Genomic DNA, 24,521 nt, shown 5'->3' on the forward strand with positions numbered 1-24,521 from the left:
AACTTCAACATTTTTATGTGTAAAATGAAAAAAAATTATTACCTTTCTCACAACTAAATTAGGTAAACATATGTAAAGCACCTAGCAAAGGTACACTGAGTGGGTATGTAAATGTTTGTTCTTTTCTTATTTTCCCCCAAATTCTAACTCAGGTAAGACAAAATATATCCTAACTCAACCAGTGTTTCTCAAATAGGGGTACCTATACCCTTAGATGTACAGGCAGCCACTAAATAAACACCTCATGCCTTCCAGGAGTTCAAGATTTGGGGGAGGAAAGATAAATATTTTAAATGGTAATGAAAAGCACTGTTACACTAAAATAATGTTGCTATAACAGAATGTTTGCACTGTATTTCAGTGTGTAACACAAGACTGTGCCTGAATTAGAGCTTAGGCCATATTCTCACACTTCCAGGACTACTTCTTCACCATTTTCTGCCATTTGGTATATTTCCCACACTTTTCCACTAATTTTAATTATGTTACTAAACACAAGTTTATTTTCTTCTCAATGCCAGTCACATGACAAGTGTCTCCAACAAGCTTCGTTGCCCTTTTATTAGTAAGTACAACCTGAAAACATTTTATATTTACACAAGTAATTTAATACAGAATTTATAGCTGTCAGAATTAAGAAAGCAAACCGAAAATAACTTAAAAGGAGATTGTACTTTTGTATCTACGATTTCCCAAGGTTGTGGCTATAACATTGAGTCCATTTCTTTTATAAGCTATGCAAAATACACATATACAGACTCCTAACCTCATTTTTTAGAAACAAAATACTTTTTCACGTCACTATAATATCATTAGCCTCGGAGAATCTCAACATGCATATAATCAAGTACCTTACTGGGTAAATACTTAAGGGCAGTGGTATGCGTGTCCCAGGGCAAAACATAACCTTAGGCCATGTGTTATAACAGCGCAGGCACAGCACATCTGTAATGTGCTGGTTTGATGTCACACACTAACAGGAGCTGAAGTACCTTCAGAGATCTACAAAATTTTTAAGGATCTCAAAAGCACGGTACACGAATAAGAGGTAAGAATATGGGGGGCCGGGCGCAGTGGCTCAAGCCTGTAATCCCAGCACTTTGGGAGGCCGAGGCGGGTGGATCACGAGGTCAAGAGATCGAAACCATCCTGGTCAACATGGTGAGACCCCGTCTCTACTAAAAATAAAAAAAATTAGCTGGGCATGGTGGCGCGTGCCTGTAATCCCAGCTACTCGGGAGGCTGAGGCAGGAGAATTGCCTGAACCCAGGAGGCGGAGGTTGCGGTGAGCCGAGATGGCACCATTGCACTCCAGCCTGGGTAACAAAAGCAAAACTCCCATCTCAAAAAAATAAATAAAATAAAATAAAAAGAATATGGGGATACTTAATATGTAGAAAACTTGGGCTTGGAATTGCTGGGAAATTAATAACTATTCTGAAAACTGTCAAATTTGAAAGGGATCAGACTTGCTCGGTTGCCCCAAACTAGGATTAACAAGCAGAAGCAACAAGTAAAGTGGCACATCTGGTAGTGAAGGGGCCTGAGTGCTACCATTTGTTTAAAAAGTGTAGTATGAGAAATGATGTATGTAACTAAGGGTGCTAAGCTGGATAATTTCTAAAGTCATTTTCAAGCAAAAATGGCATGGGAGCAGGCTGAGCACGGTGGCTCACTTGAGGTCAGGAGTTCAAGACCAGCCTGGCCAACATGGTAAAACCCCCATATCTACTGAAAATACAAAAAGCAGCCAGGTGTAGTGGTCCATGCCTGTAATCCCAGCTAACTCAGGAGGCTGTGACAGAACAATCACTTGTATCCAGGAGGCAGAGGTTGCAGTGAGCCGAGATTGTACCATTGCACTCCAGCTTAGGTGAGAGTAAGACTCCATCTCAAATAAAAAAAAATTTTTTTTAAAGGCATGGGAGCAAATTCCGAATCAACTTCTTAACATAAGAGTATCCTGAATGTACTTAGAATCAGCTATGAAATACTAAGTTCTCTCACAAAAAAAACTTAGCAAAGATAATGGTGGCATGTTGATGCACATCAACATTATCATGTTTTCTACACCAAAAGTCAAGGTAGAATAAACAGCAAATTATTTTAAGGAAAGCCAGACCAGGCTCAGCAGCTCATGCCTGCAATCTCAACATTTTAGGAGACTGAGGAAGGAGGATCACTCCTCAGCCTAGACAACATGGCAAATTTGATCTCTGTAAAAACATTCAAAAATTAGCTGGGAATGGGGGTGTATACCTATAGTCCCAACTGCTTGAGAGGCTGAGGTAGGAGGATCACCTGAACCTGGAGAGGTCGAGGCTGCAGTGAGCCATGATCAAGCCACTGCATTCCACCCTGGGCGACAGAGTGAGACCCTGTCTCAAGGGGAAAAAAAAATAGGCAGATGTGGCAGTTCACGCCTGTAGCAGAGAAGGCTGAGGTGAGAGGGTCACGTGAGGCTAAGAGTTCCCAGGCTGCAGTGAACTACAACGGCACTACTGCACTCCAGCCTAGGTGATACTGAGACCTCGTCTCTTTAAAAAAAAAAAAAAAAAAAAAAGCTAAAAATGTCTCCTAGCAGTTCTTACAAAAAGAACTCCAAAACATGATGAAGGATTACTGTGTTTTTCAATATTACCCTCTATTGAGTAAACTACACTAGCAATTCAAAGGGGAAAAGTCCTAATCGATTTTCCTATCTTGGCCATATTCAATATTGCATTTTCCTGTTTCTAGATATGATTATTGTATTAACACTTAACTCTTTGAACCTACTTAATATTCCCTAGAGAATCGTAGAATATCACTTTCTTTTATCAATTATTTTACATACTAGGCAACAATATTGTTTCTTGATCCTTAGTATAAGACTCCCCTGAGTTACAGTGTTAAGTAAATGTTTACAGAATTCCTTAATTTCTCAAACCAAAATAAAAATTTCTAAGTCAAGCAACTGTTTTGTAAGTTCTAGATATCACTTAATAAAAGCAGGCAAAAGGAGACTGTACTTTCCTTTTGCTTTGCCGAAAACTGCAAAAATTTTGCCAAAAATATTCCAGGCAATAATCTCATGAAATATGTACTCAACTTACCACTCAAAGTACAATATTTTTATAGTGCTCAGCTTGAGAAATTAAATATGAATCATAAATGCTAAGAGAGCAGGGGTAGAGGATGCCTTGGAATGCTGGAGCCTATATATACAACGTCTGTGGATGTGTTTCTGAATGTACTCCAAAGCCACACAGAAACAAATCTGTGGATAAACAATTTCTCTTCTCTGAGAGTTTTAAGAAAATTTTCCTAATTCTACATCTGTCTGAAAATCCAAAGATACCTATTATAGTTTACATCATCATTCAAACATTAAACACATTCTGAGTATTTTTCTACCTATGCCATACCTTACCTCTTGAGCAGAGATCCCTTTGTTCATAATTCCCGAAAACTCCGATGAATACGTCAAGGTTCACTAACATTTTTACTGCAGTATTTTAATTACCTTAGATGTAAATACTAGTGGAACAAACACTCCAGAGTACCTAAGTGCTTAATTTTGAAACAAATCTTTCACATTTTAGGACTAAATTACTATGAAATCTTTTTAAAGATTCCCTTTAAAAAATATCTGGACAAACATTAAAAATTGCTTAGAACATCTAAGCACTGACATTTGTCCAACTAGTTCAATATGGCCAAAAAAATAAGAAAAAGAAAAAAAGATCTGTGTACATATTTACAATAAGCTATAAGTCAGCACTTTGAAGTCACACTGCTTGTCATGTTTACTTTTTTTAAAACAGAAGCTACCAAGAAAAAAAAAAAAACAAACAAAAACCCACCTTTGTTTCCTTACTCAGGAACAATCCAAACAGATTTTTATACTGCAGTTAATCTAGTCAGTGATGGCTAAACCATAATCCTATGTTCTTATACCTCGAAAACACAATGGTAAGCCAAATTCAACATTCTGTAATATTTTTATTTTGAAGGTTACTAATGATGTAAAGAAGAGTCTTTCATGTTTCAATTTTTAAAACATCACGTCATCATTATCTTTGCAGTATTTTTTCAGGTTTCCAATGCAGGATGTATTTTAACTCCCATGCCCACCCTACCTTTTCTACACATATAGCAAAGCTTATAGATTTTTTTTATATTCAAATAAAATACAACCTTCCATTAAAATATACGATGTCAGTAAACCTTTTAAAAGCTTTAATTCTAAAAACAAAATTTTGCCCACAGAATCTTTGTTTCCAAACTTACCAGGTTAAAGCAAAGCATGTCAACTTCCTTTTCCCTACCCCCAATACAGTAGCTATTCTAAATCATAACTGCCTTTTAGAAATTTGATTTTTTCCAGAGCATAATTTCCCTGGGGAGCCAAATTATTACATTTTAATCCATCAACTGTTCACTAATTCAATTTTTATTTCTTGCCTAGGACCCATCTTAATGTTATTTTTAATTCTGGGGGTCCACTTCTTTAATAACTTTCCTTCAAATTCGAAAGGAAATCCTCTTGCTTTGAAGCATATCCTGCATAGAAAAGGTAATTGAAGGTTGTGGCTTCTATTAAGTAAAATTATGTAGCTATAAAAACTAGAATCATTAAAACAAGAGTCATTAAAACTAATATTACCCTTTTCTATGCTGTCTTGATAAGATTTAAAAACAAGAGACTATGAGGTCAAGATTTCTCCTACAGTTATTTATGCAAGTTATGACAGTAAAACACTAAAATACAAAACATTTTTCAACATTTCTTATGAATTGCACAGTTCTCTAAACCACCGTTATTTTCAAATTATATTCTTCTGGGTCAAGGAACTGTTTTCGGATGCTATTCTATAAGTGGTTATATTTTGATCACTCTAGTTTGAAAAGATTTGACCAAATTACTCTTGATATTTACAGTATCAACTCAAGAGAATTTTAATAGTTTGCAAAATTGATGTACAAAAATTGCATCTAAAAAAATCCAATTCTGGAAACAAAGGTAAGATGATGCTAATCAGGAAAATGCAAAAAAATACAAAGCAGATCACCTATTCTACACATTCACTGGTGACCCCCATAAAACATCATTGTAATTTAACTGTTCAAAAAATTTTTTCTGGAAAAAAAAAACTGTAACAACATACAGAAAGGTAGAATATATACTCAGAAATACTTAGACACATAAAATAAAAACACATTTAAAAATACTGTTGCAGTTTTCACTTTCTACTCCTGAAACAGAAATAAGCCATTATCAGTAAGTGCATTTTTTTCATGGAGAAAATATTTATTAGTTTTCAAATGATCACATGATACAGATATTACACAATTAGTCATTCTAGAAAAAATAGCTTATATTAATATTCATAAAATAAACACTGAAAAATAGAGGACTTCATTTTGTGACACGAAATATAAAAAAACTCAAAGGTAAATTCACCAAAATAAAAGTTTAAATAAACAAATCAGTTCACAATAATACACAAAAAGTTTCACTTTTAAATAAATAGCTTGTCGTGGCATGAGGTGACTAGAAATGCACTTACATTTCTTTTTTCATACTTTAAGGAACAAAGCTAAAATTCAATCAAAGCACGAGACTGAGAGATTAAATCACTTTTCACCTTCAAAGCTGAAACAAAAATTATAACCTCACAGGCCACAAAGTGGTTTGTACTGTGGTTCAAAGAATTCAACTAACTTAATTTCCAAGCAAATTTCATTTTTAGCTCCTTCAGTTCTTCCTAGCGGTTTTTTGAATTTATATGTGTTTATAAACCAACTGTCTTATTAACGTTTACTAAAAACAAATCAGGAGTAAAAAACTGTAATCATTTATGGAAATTCAAAGCTCTCTGGGAAAATTTCAATTCAAATTGATTTTTTCAACTTACTTTTTAAGTATTATACTTCCAAAAACTTATTTATAATTAATGAGAAAAAAGTACAGATAGCCAAGAAAGACTAAAGTGCAGATTATACTTTAGCAAATGTGGCTTCTAAAGCTTTTGAGATTTCCTAAAACATTTCAGTTGCTTCCGTATTAATAACTCCAAAATTTCTGTTCTTAAAATGTGTGCCAAATTTAACAAACTGGCAGTAGAAGGGGACTTTAAAAATTTTCTTTAATAGCTTTTGACTGACCAGTTAATAGATACCAAAGAAAGAGAGAAACAGAAACATTCTGATAACTATTTCAACCGATTAGTTGATAGCCTGGATAAATAACTATTTTTAGCACTTACTCATTCACACATACAGGCTTACTCTAAGTGCCTCTGCTCTGTAAACTACTGTTTTGTGACAGTACCATTCAAACTTTAGCATGCCTTCAGTGTGGAAAAATACCTCAAGTTTAACAGGTATGTATTACTACTTTGGAGGACAGATAAGCTACTTCCATCCCAAAAGATGTCTCTTCTATTCTCTACTAGAAACTTTTTTGATTCAACAATTACAATAAGGCTCAAGACCCACAAAGATGAGCTAAAAGAGTATATCCTAATATTAAAAGTAGTTTTTGAATAATTAAGACGTTCACCCTTTATTTACTAGTTACTTTCAGTGTCAGGCAACAAAAAAATCATTTCATTAAGTTTTCTGGAATTCCTCTACTACTTAAAAAAATGTTTGCCTACTTCATTAAGGTGATTTTCAATCCCACAAATCTTTTAAATGAAACAGATACAGAGAGCTGCTTTTAAAAGAAAGGAGTCTCTCAAGCTTCCTCTATTTCAGTCTTCTGAATAGAAAGAAATATTTTCATGGCCATGTAAAATTCCAATCTGAAAATATTATTTCATTATGTGAGCCTTTCCATTTTCAGATCAAAAGTAAACCAGAGTAATTCTTAAAAGTTTATAAATGACAAGATCAGGTGGCTGGCTCATCCTTGTGTCTTCTAGACATATTGATGGATCCATTCACCACTGCCTTCCAAACTGCAGGTGCTGGCATGTGTGACAGATATCATCCATGAAGGCTCTGCTAGAAGAATTCCTTTTGCTGAAGAAGTGTGATGTTTTACCAGTTGAAAGAAATCTGGGCAATTAAAGAACAAATAAACCAGTCTCCCATTATCAAGATACCTGGAGTCACAGAAGGAATCCACCAAGGAAAAATGAAAACTTGTCAAAGGTAACAAGTTCACATTCTACCCACTGTAGGTGATAAGAACTTCCTAGAATCAAATCCTACCCTTGGCATCAAAGAAACTAAGAGAAAACCATCTTAATGCCATGGGGGAAATCTAGGAAAGGGCTCTTTTACCACAAAATATTTATTCCTAGGGGCTAGAAAACTACTTTTGAGTATATTAAACATAGCTTTCAGGGATGTTGTATCCTGAAACTTACATCCATTCATATTTATCTTTTATTCTAGAATGAAGCCTAAATTTGACAGTAAAACCATTAATAGTACTATCAATGCATCTTTTAAAAGATCTCATATGAAGTCCTAACATTTGAGGTAGGAAAAAGACCAAAAAGTTCTCACTAACAGGGTAGGATAATAACTAGACATCTGACTGTATGAATTAGATTTCAAATGTCCAGTTTGCCCAGAGATGACATACAGAACCTTTTAAATTACTGCAATAGGAAAGAGCACTCAGAAGTCCACTAATACCATAAAGGCCAAAATGGGTAGATACTCCTTCTTTCAAAGTATTGTGGACTACACAGGCATTCATCAAATCATGTGCCCCAAATCATCCACTGCTTTAATTATCTGGAGAGAAAATTAAATTTTGGGTCTCATTTTTGAATGAGCACTAGTTGGCATTCTTAGAAAAACAAAGAGATTGCAGTCCCACCTGGTTCTTATATGAACCCAAGGAGTTTACCATAGAATTAAATGGGCAATGGAAGGACACTCCAATCTATAAATTAACCCAAGTAAATAATGGAAAGCACCCACTTGTTTATTATCCTTTCCCACTCTCTCCAGAAGCTGGATATTCTGTCTCCAAGGGTTCAGTGGAGAAAGTGGACCCCTGACGTCAAAAGCTCTCCGTGGTCTTGGCTGTATCTGTGGTTCTAGGATCACTCCTTTCACCTCTGGTAGGAGAGAAGCACTGAAATAGAGAGCTGAATATAGATTTAAGAAAAAATTCTTATTAAGAAATTACATTCTCTGGTCATTTGAGTTTGTAATGGCTTATCCTCAGGATAAAAAGGAGCTACCTTTGGGCATACTTCTTCAGTGCCTTTTTAATTTGAATTTTAGAAGTCTGTCATCACAAACAATTAACTCCTCAGTAACTATCAAGAAGGGACCTGTACTGGTCTGAGCCATAACATACTCTGATAAACTGCTCAACTTTTGAGTGGAAGACCAAATCAAAAATAATATATTATGACTGGAAACAAGATCATAGTTGTCTTTAAGGGACAGGGAAAAGGCACTCAACCTCAGATATATCAAAGGAGGAGTCCCAGTTAATTCTTCTGTCAAAGAAAAGAGGATGGACTGAAAAGTAGAAACAGAAAAAAAAAAAAAATCAAGCATATTAACAGGACTACTACTAAACTTTGGGAAAGTCTAAGAAGCTGAATTTCTTCTGTGTGTTCAAGTCTTCTTTAACTTGAAGAAATAATCACACTATAGGCCCATATTATAGCAATACAAAGCTAAGCCTATATTTTATCAAAGCTTATGACTACTATCGCTGAAAAGATTTATTCTTCAAGCACTCAGCTTTAAAACTGGGAAGGGAGAATAGTGGATATAGGTAATCCAGACTCAAAATCATTTTTAAAATGCATAATCATTTTCTTTTGGGTCAAGAAGGACCAGGAATAATCTTTAATGGCTATTTAAAGCAGTAAGATATACTCTAATTATAGATGATGACAAAGATACTAGAAAATAGTTAGCTTTATTATAGGAGTAAGGTAAATAAGAGAAGGAAGTTCAAAGCACATAGCATCTGATCAAGGAAAAGCTGAAAAGAGAAGATAGGCAGATACTATTTAAAGTTACAGGGACTGCAGGATAAATTTTAACAGTGTTGCCTTTGGAAAACAGATCAATTATGCTTTGTGGTACAGAGTAATAGATCCCTATTAAATTTCAGATCTTATTCTAAATATAAAGGTGCTGTGTATCCTTGTTCTATGGAATACAGTCAGTCACAGTATCCTATTTCTGGGACATGTTATATTTTGGGATAAAGTTTTTATAAAATGCTATCAAGTAACCTCCCTCTCATACCAACTGGTTATCACAAGGGTTCCTTACCTGTTAGTGGAACGAGGGTTGTGTTGTCTTGTTCTCTATCAATCAACCAACAAAGGTTATAGTCTCAGCACTAAGAACGTAGCAACCAACCAAAGTTAGTGTTTTTAATGCCTTCACTTCCTTCTGGCTTGGCCAGCCAGTTTGGAAATGTACCAAAAGCTGAAAAGGAATGGTTATTCCATTACCCACCAACATTTAGACTACATATTTTTAAAAGCTTAAAGATGAAAAGAATGAGCTAACCCTCTGCACAGGGACATATCCAATTCTGCACAAATGAAAAATGAAGACAGTTTGGCCTAAGTAAAGAAAACCTATGAATTTAACCAGCAAATCTGCAATTTCGAAATATTAAATGAAAGAAAAGAAAAAAATTGGAAAGAAGGTGAAACTCCCATCTAACAAGAGGTATCAAATAAATAACTTTATGCACCTAAGTGGCAGCTATTTTTTCAATTCAAGTTTCCAATAGATTTTAAGTCCTGAAGCCTTTTAGTGTTTAAAAGACTGTATTTTTAGATCAGTAGACTTTTAAAAGTATTTTACAGTATAATCACAATAAGGAGGTATATGTTAAGAAGGAGCACAAATTAGAAAAAGGATCCGAATACCGAATATCTCAATAAATGCTATCTAATTAAGTAGTTTCAAGAGTCTAAAAAACCCAAGTAGATTAAACAAAGCATTCCACAGCTGGAGTTGTTAAGGGGTGGCTCTTTAACAGATGAAAAAGGCTTAAAATCAGTACATTGGCACTATCTACATACATTTTCACTGTACCTATATGGCGCAAACAGGTGCTACAAAAGTGCTTTAAAAATTTATTAAACAGTCATCCTCTAGTCTTTTCTAATCAATTTATTTGACAAATTACTTATTTCCATATATAGTAATGGCTCAATATCAACCATGAAAAGTATCTAAGATTTCTAAATTAATGAAATCTAAGTAAACTACTTGAAATAGTTAAAAACCTATTCAGAAATTATAAATAAGATATGATTTTCCCAATTTCCTATAATTTCCTTTCCAGTAGTTTCCAATAGTTAGCTTTCCAGTAATTTTCCTTCAGTGCCTGAATCCTAATCAGGAATAACACAGAGCTGAGTGAAAATACAGGCAAAAAGAAAGAAGTATATTTTGAGTAGGAAATACACCTGGTAATTGTCATCTTTACGTTTACAGGCCTACTTCACTTTGAAAATGAAAAACAACTCCCAGGAAACCAGATCTTGCTCAGATTAAATGTTGATCCAGGTGATTTCTCCTTCGGCAGGAACTTTACATTAAATGCATCCAAATCTTTAACACACACCACAGTATAATATGGATTAAAAGGACAACAAACTTAGATTAAAAAACCAAATGTCCTTAGGTTATGTTACATAGCAAGTTAAATATGAGAGTTGGCTGGAGAAAATGCATCTTTACCGTCCTCCCCCAAGTCAGAACACTTTCGGAATGTAACTTCTTTGTTTTACCTGAAGTACCAAAACATTCTAATTCGACAGTCATACTCAGAAACGAATACACAGATTTCTCTAAGTAGAAATTATTTTGAAATCACTGTGGAGAGCTAGTATCTTTCCTGCTTTAAGAGTTAATAATTTATGAAAACAATGAATTTGATAATGTATCATTTATATAAAAAAATGTAAAGATGCTTTCAAAATGAGGTCATTATTTTAACAAGAAAGAGCAGCCTTTGTGAGAATATTATTGACGGAACCTCCTACAAATGATCCAGGAAAGCCCTTACCTAATTTTATTTTAATGGACAACATTCTTCTCTGTGATATTTTAAGAGAGGGAAATATTTATTCCACTGCTAGACTTACATTTCAACCACTAGAGAAAACATTTCAAACCAAAGCTAACAAAATCAGCAATGCTGCGCTGCTACAGCAAATGGCTGTAATACGTCTATTAACCTACCAGTACAGCAATGAAATCATTTGAATGTTTTCTGTTGATGATAAAATTTTTAAAGATTCTTACTGAAAATCCATGTATATTCAAATCAGAAACAGTACTTTATACACAAATACCACTACAAAAATTTTATGAGAAGTACATCAAATTAGCTATTTGCAATATTTGTTCTCAATGTTAAATTATTAAATGAGCATATACAGCTTATTAGTTTTAAGCATTTCTAATATCTAAGCATAAGGGAAAGCTACACCTATTTCAGCTATGAAATAGAAGGTACTGCCGGGCGCGGTGGCTCAAGCCTGTAATCCCAGCACTTTGGGAGGCCGAGGCGGGTGGATCACGAGGTCAAGAGATCGAGACCATCCTGGTCAACATGGTGAAACCCCGTCTCTACTAAAAATAAAAAAAATTAGCTGGGCATGGTGGCGCATGCCTGTAATCCCAGCTACTCGGGAGGCTGAGGCAGGAGAATTGCCTGAACCCAGGAGGCGGGGGTTGCGGTGGGCCGAGATCGCGCCATTGCACTCCAGCCTGGGTAACAGGAGCGAAACTCCGTCTCAAAAAAAAAAAAAGAAATAGAAGGTACTACGTTTCTACAAAGACTGATTTCTACTCACACGTGCTATACAACTGACTGATCTAAAGTTGAACTTAATGGATTATAAATTTATCAGTTATTCATTAACCTCAATATTCTACATGCACTGGAAGCATCTTTTTATTCTTTACCTATCTATTATCACTCATTCATACTGGTTTCTAACGCACTTCTATAAAGAAAACACATTTTTCACAAATTCCTCCAAGTATTCGGAACAGTCCCAGCTGGCAATAAGAAGAAAAGGAAAGAACATCCTTAGCAGAAGTAGTGTGTCTTTTCTCTCCAACCCATAGAGAAGTGTGCTTGGCACACTGAATAGGTGACTTAGTAAACACTTTACAAATAAATGAAGTCCATTGATAAAGAAACAAAGGAGAATTTTGTCAAGTGGCTGATATCTAAAGTAGACACTAAAAAGTTCAACTTTCTAATCCTAAAGAAAACAAAAAATTTATCAAAAGTTAACTTGGCTGGGCACCCCGTGGCTCACGCCCATAATCCCAGCACTTTGTGAGGCTGAGGCAGCCCGATCACCTAAAGTCAGGGGTTCAAGACCAGCCTGGTCAACATGGTGAAACCCTGTCCCCACTAAAAATACAAAAAATTAGCTGGGCATGGTGACGCTCGCCTGTGCTCCCAGCTACTCAGGAGGCTGAAGCAGGAGAATCACTTGAGCCTGGGAGGCGAAGTTTGCAATGAGCTGATACTGAGCTGCTGCACTCCAGCCTGGGTGACAGAGCAAGACTCTGCTGTCTCAAAGGAAAAAAAAAAAAAAGGTGTAACTTTCATGGATCCATTCTTTTTGGGATCATCAACTTCTAAGGATTAAGTTTTTAGTATAGTTAGCAGAAATTTCAAAGATACTATCCTGACATGATACAATGTTAACCAAATCCTAACAACGATTACAGATTTCTAATATTCTTTTTAGGAGATTTAAAAGTAGTAAGAAAACAAACCAGATACTGCCAGAATATCCAATTTCAAAAAGGGAGAGCTCTTATCTCAAAGCAAAACACAAAGGCAAAAAAAAAAAAAGAAAAAACCCAAGTTCTTTAGAATTAGTTAACCAAGGTATTGTATTGAGTCTAAGGTAAAGATTATTTCTAAACCATAAATCTTGTGTGTATGATCAAATGAATATACTTTTTTAAAAAAAACAGGAAAGACTCTGAGCAAAGTTGTATGTTAAAAAAATTTTAATTTGAGGCCAGGCATAGTGGTTCACACCTGTAATCTGGGCACTTTGGAGGCCAAAGCGGGTGGATCACCAGAGGTCAGGAGTTCAAGACCAGTCTGACCAACACGTTGAAACCCCGTCTTAAATAAATAAATAATTTAAATAAATAAATGTTTAACTTGGAAAAAATGGAATAAAGTCTGAACTTAAGGGGCGGAATACCATTATGAGGATATGTGCTTAATTATGGACAGTAATTTCCTAAAAGAGAAGAAAGCTGTAATGAAAACAGAAAACCTTAACTACTAAAGCATTTTTAGAGCTCACCGTCTAACCAAATTCCACTATATCTTCTCTTCATCCTTTTGGAAAATATACCATCCAAAAATGTTACTGGTATTCAAGTTATTCCACTAGATATAAATGTCAAGTATTTGCTAAAAGACAAGCAACAGATAACCCAAATGTGTTCGTGCTCCACTGAGGTAGAAGAGGAAGTAAAACAGATGAAAAAGAAACGATCTACAATATATATATGTTAGAGCAGTTAATCCACTACAGAATAAAAGGTAAAAGACAATCACAGAAACATAGCTGCAGAAATTATATTAACTATAAAAAAGGATAAGGGTCAAGAAAACTAAATACAAAAATGGTGAAATGTGGACAGGCACAGTGGCTCATGCCTGAAATCCTAGCACTTTGGGAGGCCAAGGCAGGAGGATCACCTGATGTCAGAAGTTCAAGACCGGCCTGGCCAACATGATAAAACCCCATCTCTTATAAAAAATACAAAAATTAGCTGGATGTGGTAGCACGTACCCGTAGTCCCAGCTACTTGGGAGGCTGAGGTTGGAGAATCACTTGAACCCAGGTGGCAGAGGTTGCAATGAGCCGAGATCACACCACTGCACTCCAGCCTGGGCAGCAAGCGAGATTCCATCTCAAAATAAATAAAGCTTAAATTTGCTACTGACTCCTTTAAATGAAAAAGGCTAGTATATGTAATTTAAAAAAAAACCTTAGTAAAAGTAATTTTAAGAAAGATCTCTAAATTACTCTAACAAATACCTTTTTCATAATTATCTATTACGTTTGCCTCTCTAGTGTCGTCTTCATCCTGCTAGCATGAAATATTTAACTTTATTATTATAATGGCCAGCAGCATATTTTGAAGTACCTATAAGGTATTTAAAAAAAAAAAAAGGATAATCTTCCTACTCTATTTTTTCATTCTAGGATCTTGAGTTGTGTTAGATTCATATGAGTGCACTGAGAAAAAGATAAACATGAACGACCAGGCCAGGCATGGTGGCTCCCGCCTGTAATCCCAGCACTTTGGGAGGCCAAAGTGGGTGAATCACATGAGGTCAGGAGTTCAAGACCAGCCTGACCAATATGGAGAAACCCCAACTCTACTAAAAATAAGAAATTAGCCAGGCATGGATCCCAGCTACTCGGAAGGCTGAAGCAGAAGAATTGCTTGAACCCAGGAGGCAGTGGTTGTGGTAAGCCAAGATCGCAGCACTGTACTCCGGCCTCGGCAACAAGAGCGAAACTCCCTCTCAAAAACAACCAACCAAAATTAGTCGGGTCTGATGGTGCGTGTCTGTAATCCCAGCTACTCAGGAGGCTAAAGCACAAGAATCACTTGAACCCAGGAGGAAAAGGTTGCAGTGAGCCAAGATGGAGCCACTGCACTGCAGCCTGGATGACAGAGTGAAACCCTGTCTAAGAAAATTAAAAAGTAAGAGAGAGACCACAGCAACAAAAACACTTAAGTTTTATGGATTAGGCTGCCTTTACATTAATTCCTTTCAGGTCTTTATCCATTTGTGGCAAGGAAATGATGCATCAGTCAGCAATGAAACGAAAAAAGATGTTAAAGGGTTAAATGTGCCGGGCGCAGTGGCTCCCGCCTGTAATCCCAGCACTTCGGGAGGCCAAGGTGGGTGCATCAGGAGGTCCAGAGATCGAGACCATCCTAGTCAACGAGGTGAAACCCCGTCTCTACTAAAAAAAAAAAAAAATACAAAAAATTAGCTGGGCATGGTGGCTCCCGCCTGTAATCCCAGCACTTCGGGAGGCCGAGGCGGGCGCATCATGAGGTCCAGAGATCGAGACCATCCTGGTCAACATGGTGAAACCCTGTCTCTACTAAAAATACAAAAATTAGCTGGGCATGGTGGCAGCAGCTACTCAGGAGGCTGAGGCAGGAGCACTGCCTGAACCCAGAAGGCGGAGGTTGCGGTGAGCCGAGATCGCGCCATTGCACACCAGCCTGGGTAACAAGAGCGAAACTCCGTCTCAAAAAAAAAAAAAAACCAATTAAATGTAAAGTATTCTGATCAAGCAAGAATCATCAATGGATACTAAAACTAATGGAACTATGATGAGAAATAGGATTATTTACATAGTCTCAAAATATCCCCTCTAAGACATCTGTTTATTACAAAGTGGAAAATAGTAACTTGATAGTTTGGAAACCTAATAGGCACCTCTTCAACCAAATGATCAAGATTACATCACCAGTAATGGGATGGATCATAATCGTGTACCTCCTTATCTACTGGTAAGAACATACCATCACTTCTGTTGTATCCTGGCCAAAAATGCATAACCTCCACCTCATCATTAGAAAACATCTATCACAGATTGAGGGCCAAAGAAACTACCTAGAATTTTTCAGTGCAAGACTCCATCTCAAAAAAAAAAGAGTCATAAAACACCAAGAAAGAATGAGAGCAGGCCTAGATTGAAGGACATTAACGGGACATGACAACCAAGCACAATATGAATTAGTCGGGCATGGGGTCACAAGCCTGGAGTCCCAACTACTCGGGAAGGTGAGGCAGGAGAATTGCTTGAACCCAGGAGGCGGAGGTTGCGGTGCTCAAGACTGCACCATTGCACGCCAGCCTGGGTGACAGAGTGAGACTCCATTTCAAATAAAAAAATTAATACTTAGTATACGATAAAAGCTAGAATAAACATACTGTTTTAAGTAGAATTCTGAAACAAATTCAAATTCATTTAAACATACACCAATTGACAGTTAAGCAACTAAGCTTAAGTTAAGCAAGTTAACTTGTTTTGCCATTTCTACTGACAAGACAGCAAAACTTCGAAATGAAGTGTAGCAAAACTTAACAACTTAATATCAGCAAGGAAAAGATGTTTCTATTGAAACTGAAAAGCCTGTATCTAAACATGTTAAAACAATAATCAGAAATTCCTTTCACCTTTTGAGTATCTGCAAAAACCATGACAGAAAGGATTTTCTACCTAGAATTTCTAGTTTACCTGACACTTATCAGATAAACATCCTGTAGTATCAGCAGCGTCCACCAATCTCAGAAGGCATCCTCAACCTTAGAGCCCCATGTCAGCAAACTGTCAGAAATTAATTTGCATAACAAATATAGTCTTTCAAATGTATGAGAATTTCATAATTTAGAAGTTTTATTATCTTAATGTAAACATTATAGCAACAGTTTAAATCACCATTTGTTATAATCATGATTAAAATAATAATCTGACAATAACAAATTGGATTCAGAGCTTGATTCTGCTCAACTAAAGACCCAGAGAACAGTATTTAGTTTATTACAGAAGTGGTAATGTATATGAATGCTGTAGCTGACGTGAATTTTAACATATTTTAAATATTACCTATGATAACTTATAATGTATCTATTCAAGTTCCTCCATATATAATAAGATCAAAAGGTCATTGCCTTGTCTCAATTTGAGTTTAATAAAAAATATAAATATGGCCAGGTGCGGTGGCTCATGCCTGTAATCCCAATACTTTGGGAGGCCGAGGTGGGGGAATCATGATGTCAGGAGTTCGAGACCAGTCTGGCCAAAATAGTGAAACCCTCTCTCTACTAAAAATATAAAAAATGAGCCAGGTATGGTGGTGTGCGCCTGTAATCTCAGCAACTGGGGAGGCTGAGGCAGGAGAATCACGTGAATCCAGGAGGCAGAGGTTGCAGTGAGCTGAGATCATACCACTGCACTACAGCCTGCGTGACAGTGCAAGACTCCATCTCAAAAAAAAAAAAAAAAAAACCATACATATATATGATAATTAGACATCTGTAGATGTCTGTTTTAACTAAAACAGGGTGCTTTCCAATTCTTTACCAATAAAGTGGGGTACGTTTTATAAACGACAGAACACATCTACTTACAAATAAATCCTTTAATCTACTCTATTGTATTTTAACTTATACAGCAATTGAGCCTAAAGTGACAAAGAAGTATCAGTAGTATCCACCAATCTCAGAAGGCATCCTCAAACTTAGGGCCCCATGTCAGCAAACTGTCAGAAATTAAGAAAGCCTGGGCTGGGTGCCGTGGCTCAGGTTTATAATCCCAGCACATTGGGAGGCTGAGGCAAGATAATCTTGTTTTTTTGTTTTGGGTTTTTTTTTTCCTTTTTGAGACAGAGTTTCGCTCTTATTGCCCAGGCTGGAGTACAATGGCACGACCTCAGCTCACTGCAAACTCCACCTCCCAATTCTTCTGCCTCAGCCTCCCGAGTAGCTGGGATGACAGGCACCCACCACCACACCCAGCTAATTTTTGTATTTTTAGTAGAGACAGTTGTTTCACCATGTTGACCAGGCTGCTCTCGAACTCCTGAACTCATGATACGCCCACCTTAGCCTCCCAAAGTGCTGGGATTACAGGTGTGAGCTACCATGCCCAGCCAAGAGAATTTCTTGAGCTCAGGAGTTCAAGACCAGCCTGAGCAACAGGGTGAAATCCTATTTCTACAAAAAATTAGCAGGGCGTGGTTGTGCACGCCTGTGGTCCCAGCTTCTTGGGAGGCTGAAGTGGGAAAATGGCTTAGGCCCAAGGAGACACAGGTTGCAGTGAGCTGAGATTACGCCACTGCACGCCAGACCCTGTCTCAGAAAGGCAAGCAAGTAAGCTAGCTGTGTCTGTAAAGTATCATCAGGTAGTTGATTTCCATACAGTAATGAGACTACAAACCAGAAAAATTTTAAATGTCCAACATTATATTCTCAATTTAAATCCTGGAAAAAATAATTTGAATCCTATTACCTTACTGACTATTCACAGTTTCCATAGCTATGTCCACTTTCCAAACATTTTAGGAATAAAGTTTTGATAGTGATTAATCCACGACTGGAAAGTAAAATGTTGCCAAAAAGAAAATGAAAAGGTATTAAGAAAAGATTCAGGATACATGCCAAGAAAAAAAAAGAAAGAAAGAAAAGAGAAGAGAACATCTTCCCACCACCAAATTAACAATTTTAAAAACATGCTTTGATTTTAAAAGTATTAGCTAACATTATATTAGCCATCAGTAAAACTTCATAAAAGCCACAACGGATCATAGTTTATGTCTTTGAAAGTGCTAATACTACTAGAACTCAAGTTCTTTATTTGGTAAGCTCCATTAAGAAATAAAGCAGCCAGGCATGGTGGCTCAAACCTGTATTCCCAGCACTTTGGGAGGCCAGGGCAAGTGGATCACCTGCGGTCAGGAGTTCGAGACCAGCCTGACTAACATGGTGAAACCTGTCTCTATTAAAAATACAAAAATTAGCCAGGCACGGTGGCACATGCCTGTAATCTGAGTTACTCAGGCAATATAGTGAGACTCCATCTCTACGAAAATTTAAAATTAGCCAAGTGTAGTGGCACATATCTGTAGTCCCAGCTACTCAGGAGGCGAAGGTGGGAGAATCCCTTGAGCCCTGGAGGTTGAGGCTGCAATGAGCTATGACTCTGCCACTGCACTCCAGCTTGGGTAACAAAGTGAGATCCAGTCTCAAAAAAAAAAAAGCCAGTAGTCTCAGCTGCTCAGGAGGCTGAGGTGGGAAGATCACCTGAGCTTGGGGAAGTTGAGGCTGCAGTGAGCTGTAACTACACCACCGCACTTCGGCCTAGGCAAAAGAACGGGACCCCATCTCAAAAGACAAAAACAAGAATTAGGCATGGTGGCATGTAACCGCAGCCCTGCCTACTCAGGGAAACTGAGGTGGCAGAATCACTTGAGCCTGGGGGCAGAAGCTGCAGTGATCTGAGATTTCACCACTGTACTCCAGCCTGGATGGCAGAGCAAGACCGTCTCAAAAACTAAAACAAAAAGCAAAAACCCCAATCAGCTAGTACTTTTTTTTTTTTTTTTTTTGGAGCCTGAGTCTCACTCTGTTGCCCAGGCTGTAGTGCAGTGGCGCAATCTTGGCTCATTGAACCTGCCTCCCAGGTTCGAGCAATTCTGGTGCCTTAGCCTCCCAAGTAGCTGGGACTACAGAAGCATGCCACCATGCCTGGCTAATTTTTGTGTTTTTAATACAGACAAAGTTTTACCACGTTGGGAAGGCTGGTCCTAGGCTCAAGCAATCCACCTGCCTCGGCCTCCCAAAGTGGTGGAATTACAGGTGTGAGGCATCGTGTCCTACCCCCATCAGCTAATACTTCAAAGATTTTGACACAGGCTGGGTACAGTGGCTCAGACCTGTAATCCCAACACTTTGGGAGGCTGAGTCAGAAGGGTTACTTGAGGCCAGGTGTTTAAGGCTGCAGTGAGCTACGATTGTGCCACTGCACTCTAGCCTGGGCAACAGGGCAAGACCCTATTTAAAAATTAAATAATAATAATAAAAAGACCAACACTTTTAATCACTCTTACTTGGCACAGTAGTAAGAGCAGATACCATTTACCGAACGACCAAAAACTTTACCAGGTGCATACACACCTCTCTCCTTTTACCAGGGTAGCTGTTATCCCCATAGGAAGTTTATGCTGGCCATCTTAAAGGCATTCCCAAAAGGGCCATGAATTCATTCCCTAATTTACCAGTATATTTTCAGAAATGTTTCCCAATAACCATCTTTTAGTCCCAAATCTTTTAGCAAACCTCAGTCCCAAAAAGACTTCAATGTTTCTCATTTTTTGACATCCCTTTTTGTACTTTCATATTTCATTTTTCATATGAGTATGACCTAGGAAATGGATAAACTGAACAGACAAGCATGTTTAACTGGCTCCTTTCCTCGGTTAACATCACCAAGGTTTAACTCTCCAACACGAGGAACAGAACATAAAGCTAGTAAAATATCCCATACTGATGGCAACTGAAGCATGTAACAAACTGATGGTTTCCCTACATTTATGAAGTTAACTAGTTCTAACTTAGGTACAAGATTTCTATCAGGAATATACTACCACATACAAAGTCTATTCCCCCGCTAAGGTCTACAAACTATTTACAAAGACAGGGCCAATTAAAAGAGCCTGCAAGTATGTCAGTGCTTACTTCTCAAAATGTGTTCTTTAACGTCTGCCAGATGTCTCCTTGGTACACTCTCACATGACAACAATTATATTTTTATTTCTAATATGAATCAAATACTAATAGAAAATAAGGTAGTAAACAGAAAGGGAACTGTTACAGCAGGATAATAAATGCAGAAATGGGCTCCAGTTGAGGTCTGCCATTACTTGACTATACATGACCAACGTTTCTCGTATATAAAATGAAGCAAACTAACATTTCCCAATCTGTGTTTCAAGGAACACTGGTTCTCCAGGTCAGTAGTAGGTATTACATGATGAAAAGAGTTGGATTTCAATAAAATTAAATTGTCTTTCTTCTTCAGAATTTATCAGTCCTCAATAAACTAAAATGCAATGTCAATTTCCAAAATATATATAACAAAAAGCATTCCCCCAAATTCTTGTGCTCTAATATTTTTTTTTTTTTACTTTTAGAATCAATATTACAAAAAAAATAGTCTTGAAACTTTATACTAGATTTCAAAATCCAGTTGAATGAATGTTTAAAACTTTAAAAACCAGACATTGACTTATAATCTTACTTAAAACAAACAGATTAATCCCATTCATTCCAAGGAGATAGTTTTCAGGCCCATATGGAACTGAGCATGGAACAGATGGTCTTCAGGGCATAATGCCCATCTAAAATCATCTTTCAGAATGAAAAAGTTTGAGAATCACTTAATTAGGGTAATGGTTCTATTTTAGAGTATTAATGAACTGCTATATGATACTATATTCCTTCTAAGTATTCCCAACCCCCATTTTAAAAAAAAGGAAAGGGTGCTTGACAAACAACTTATGTTTTTGTGAATTTAGGAATTTCAAAGCACTTCTCAATAATCACATATAGTACTGTCCTAGCAGCGTAAGATTTCAGCAGAAGAATTAATCCCTGATGACTCCACTTTATGTAATGAATTCACTATTCTCTTATGTATTTAGAATGCTGGTACTAGATATATGCCATTCTTAGAACTGAGAAAGTAGGCACTCTTTTCCTGTAGGGATTGTCTTATGGACCCCAGGTAAGAAAGACTGCACCAAAAATGTCACAAAGGTCCAGAACCACTGCTTTAGAAAAGATAAGTCTCTGAGCATGTAAACAAGCTTTCCATTTTAACTTACAGTGCTTAAGAAAGGAATCACTCTAACTTGGCACAGTAATAAGAACAGCCACCAGTTTATGGAACTTCCAAGAACTGAGCCAGGTGCATTATACGCTTATCGCCTTTTATTCGCCCAACAGCAGCGTGGGTAGATATTACCTGGACACAACAGGTAGGGAAATCGGACTTAGAAAAGTTAACTCATTTACAAAGATCATACAATGAAGAGGTAGCAGAAACAAGATTAGATACCAGGGCTGATGCCAAGACTAATGCTCATTAAGCTCTACCTCATTATGCTCATTCATCAATAGTCCAGATGCAGCAATTCGTCTGAATAGAAGAACTGTCATGTATACCGTACACAGAGTAACAACTGAGCACAATATACATTTGGATAATTCAGAAGATAAAGCAAGATCTTAAAAGGCTTCTTCAGTGGACTAGACGAAACTGCTGAAGACCAAAACCATGTCTTTTTTTCTTCATACCCTTATTATCTTTGCTGAGTGCTGGTACATAACAAGCATTCAAAAAATATCAAATGGGTATTTCTGAAGTAAGTACGTCATCCCAGTACCAGGGAAAAAAAGCGGTACTGCTGAAAACCTTCTAGGTTAAAAGACAATTGCTTGAACTAGGTTAGGTAACCTTTCTAAAATAATTTTTATATAGATAAATTCACTGATACAGACAATGAGGACACAGTGCCCCTGACTGCAAACTGCAGCAAATGCTTACCAAATTATCAATTATCACCAAATCCCCTCTTTCTCTTCCATTCCTAATGGTCTTCAACTTCCTGTTTCTCCAGTCTCCTCTCCCCTTCTCAGATGTTGAGCCTAATTCAGATTACTGAATGAATGGTACTAATCGCACTTAGGTCAAACATTCATAAACTCAAATATAGTATAACTTGGTTTTTGTTAAGCCAATGTATCCACCTGTTAAAAGGTTTTCTTTCTACATATTGGATCAGCTTCCTAATAAGGTAGTTGCAGATTCTTAAGGGCTAAGAATCTGAGTATAACTGGAAAGATAACTAAATCGCTAAATTAAAAAAAAGAAAAAAAATCCAAAGTTGATCTTAGCCTGTCCATTCTATAAAAGGTAACCCAATTTTAAAACATTCTCTCTTAAGAGGATGCAACAATCACAAGTGTCTTGCAAAAATCCCTGAACGTTATTCTTACACCCTTGTAAAAATTTTTTTGCCAGAAAACAACAAATAAAGGACTAAGAAATACGTAGGCCAGGTATGGTGGCTCATGCCTGTAATCCTAGCAGGCCGAGGAGGACAGATCACCTAAGCTCAGGAATTTGAGACCAGCCTGGCCAACAGTGAAACTCTACTAAAAATTAGCCAGGCATGGTGGCATGTGCCTGTAATCGCAGCTACTCGGGAGGCTGAGGCAGAAGAATCACCTGAACCTGAAAGGCAGAGGTTCCAGTAAGCTGAGATTGTACCACTGCACTCCAGCTTAGGCAACAGCGCAAGACTCTGTCTCAAAAAAAAAAAGAAAAAAAAAAAAATATGTACAGCCATTCTTGTCTTCTGGCACTCTGAGAACATTGTAGCCACTGATGTTTACATGTGGCATCAGCCCAGGCAAGATAGGTTTCTGTATTTATAGATTAAAACACCCCCCCCGCCCCCCGCCGCCAAAAAAATGATGAAATGCCTTCCAAAATATTCAAAGCTTGGGAGAAAAGCTTTCATTAGTCAAGGTGTTCTGATATGGTATTAAAATAATATCTAACAAAAGGAAAAAAAATTCTCTTTTACCCATGAATCCCTACACAGACTGGGAAGAATGGCAATTTAAGGCTGATAAGAGCATACCAAAAAAGTAAAATATCTAGAAATGCAATAGACTTGTTCAGGATGTGAAAATTACTGGCTCTCAGTCACTTTTGGCTATTTCATACTAGCAGAAAGTAAAGACTAGGGAACATGCAAGTAAGGCTTATATTACATTACTATTAAATGATATATCAAGCTACTGTACCTTTTAAGATAGATCTTTACTATTGTTAACTACAATTCAAAAAAAATCCAATTGCTTCTTTCGATAGCTCCAACATTTACATCAGCAAATAATGAAAATGAAAAAAAAAAAAAAAGCAGTTCTACTGCTTAAAAAACAAAAAAAAAACCCTGAATACTTATAAAAATTTCTGTGGCCATGCATAGTGGCTCATGCCTGTAACCCCACCATTTTGGGAAGCCAAGGCAAGTTTGGCCTCACTTGGGATCAGGAGTTCAAGGCCAGCCTAGCCAACATGGCAAAAACCCCCGTCCCTACTAAAAATACAAAAATTGGCTGGGCGTGGTGGTTCATGCCTGTAATTCCAGCTACTCAGGAGGCTGAGGCATGAGAATCACTTGAACCCAGGAGGTGGAGGCTGCAGTGAGGTGAGATCATGCCACTGCATTCCAGCCTAGGCAACAGAGCAAGACTCCATCTCAAAAAAACAAACAAAAAAAATTTGTTACATGGGGCAAAAAAACCTTTCAAGACCTAATGCAAATTTCTTTTCTTTTTTTTTTGAGACGGAGTTTCGCTGTTGTTACCCAGACTGGAGTGCAATGGCGCGATCTCGGCTCACCGCAACCTCCGCCTCCTGGGTTCAAGCAATTCTCCTGCCTCAGCCTCCTGAGTAGCTGGGACTACAGGCGCGCACCACCATGCCCAGCTAATTTTTGTATTTTTAGTAGAGACGGGGTTTCACCTTGTTGACCAGGATGGTCTCGATCTCTTGACCTCGTGATCCAACCGCCCAGGCCTCCCAAAGTGCTGGGATTATAGGCGTGAGCCACCATACCTGGCCCTAATGCAAACTTCTACGATAAAAAAGTTAATTCTGCCTTCCAGGCTAAACAAAAGAACAAGGTAAATCCTATTTTTCAAATGAATATTAAAGCATTCATATACATTATCACTTTTTTTTTTTACTTCCCCAAGTTAGTTCACAGAAAAATTATCACTTTCTCGTTCTAATAACATATGTGATGTGAAGATAAGCTGGAACCACTCAAAATTAAAAATCTGAATCATACGGGAGCACCCAGATACATAAGACAAGTTCTTAATGACTTATAAAGAGACTTAGACTCCCGCACAA

The 24,521-nt window shown here is 37.3% G+C and overlaps 1 protein-coding gene across 9 annotated transcripts in view; it reads right to left on the reverse strand.

Moving 5' to 3' along the window:
- Positions 1-24,521, reverse strand: part of TSC22D1 (TSC22 domain family member 1) — a 149,466-nt gene that overhangs the window by 104,388 nt on the left and 20,557 nt on the right. The window contains exons 2-4 of one of the 9 annotated variants that reach the window (XR_004743806.3): positions 9,250-9,408; positions 7,927-8,083; positions 5,273-7,047 (exon numbers count right to left, since the gene is read on the reverse strand). The exons of 3 other annotated variants lie outside the window; for them this stretch is intronic. Coding sequence is in view for 2 of the 6 variants with exons in the window: in XM_035302595.3 (XP_035158486.1) it covers positions 7,030-7,047; positions 7,927-8,083 (175 nt within the window). In the remaining 4 variants the exon portion in view is untranslated. Of the gene's footprint in view, positions 1-5,272; positions 7,048-7,926; positions 8,097-9,249; positions 9,409-24,521 lie in introns of those variants that run through there. 5 more of the 9 variants (XR_004743805.3, XR_013536244.1, XM_035302595.3 and 2 more) reach the window with 5 other exon arrangements.

Source organism: Callithrix jacchus, chromosome 5 (assembly GCF_049354715.1).
Source record: "Callithrix jacchus isolate 240 chromosome 5, calJac240_pri, whole genome shotgun sequence".
Classification (NCBI taxonomy): Eukaryota; Metazoa; Chordata; class Mammalia; order Primates; family Cebidae; genus Callithrix; species Callithrix jacchus.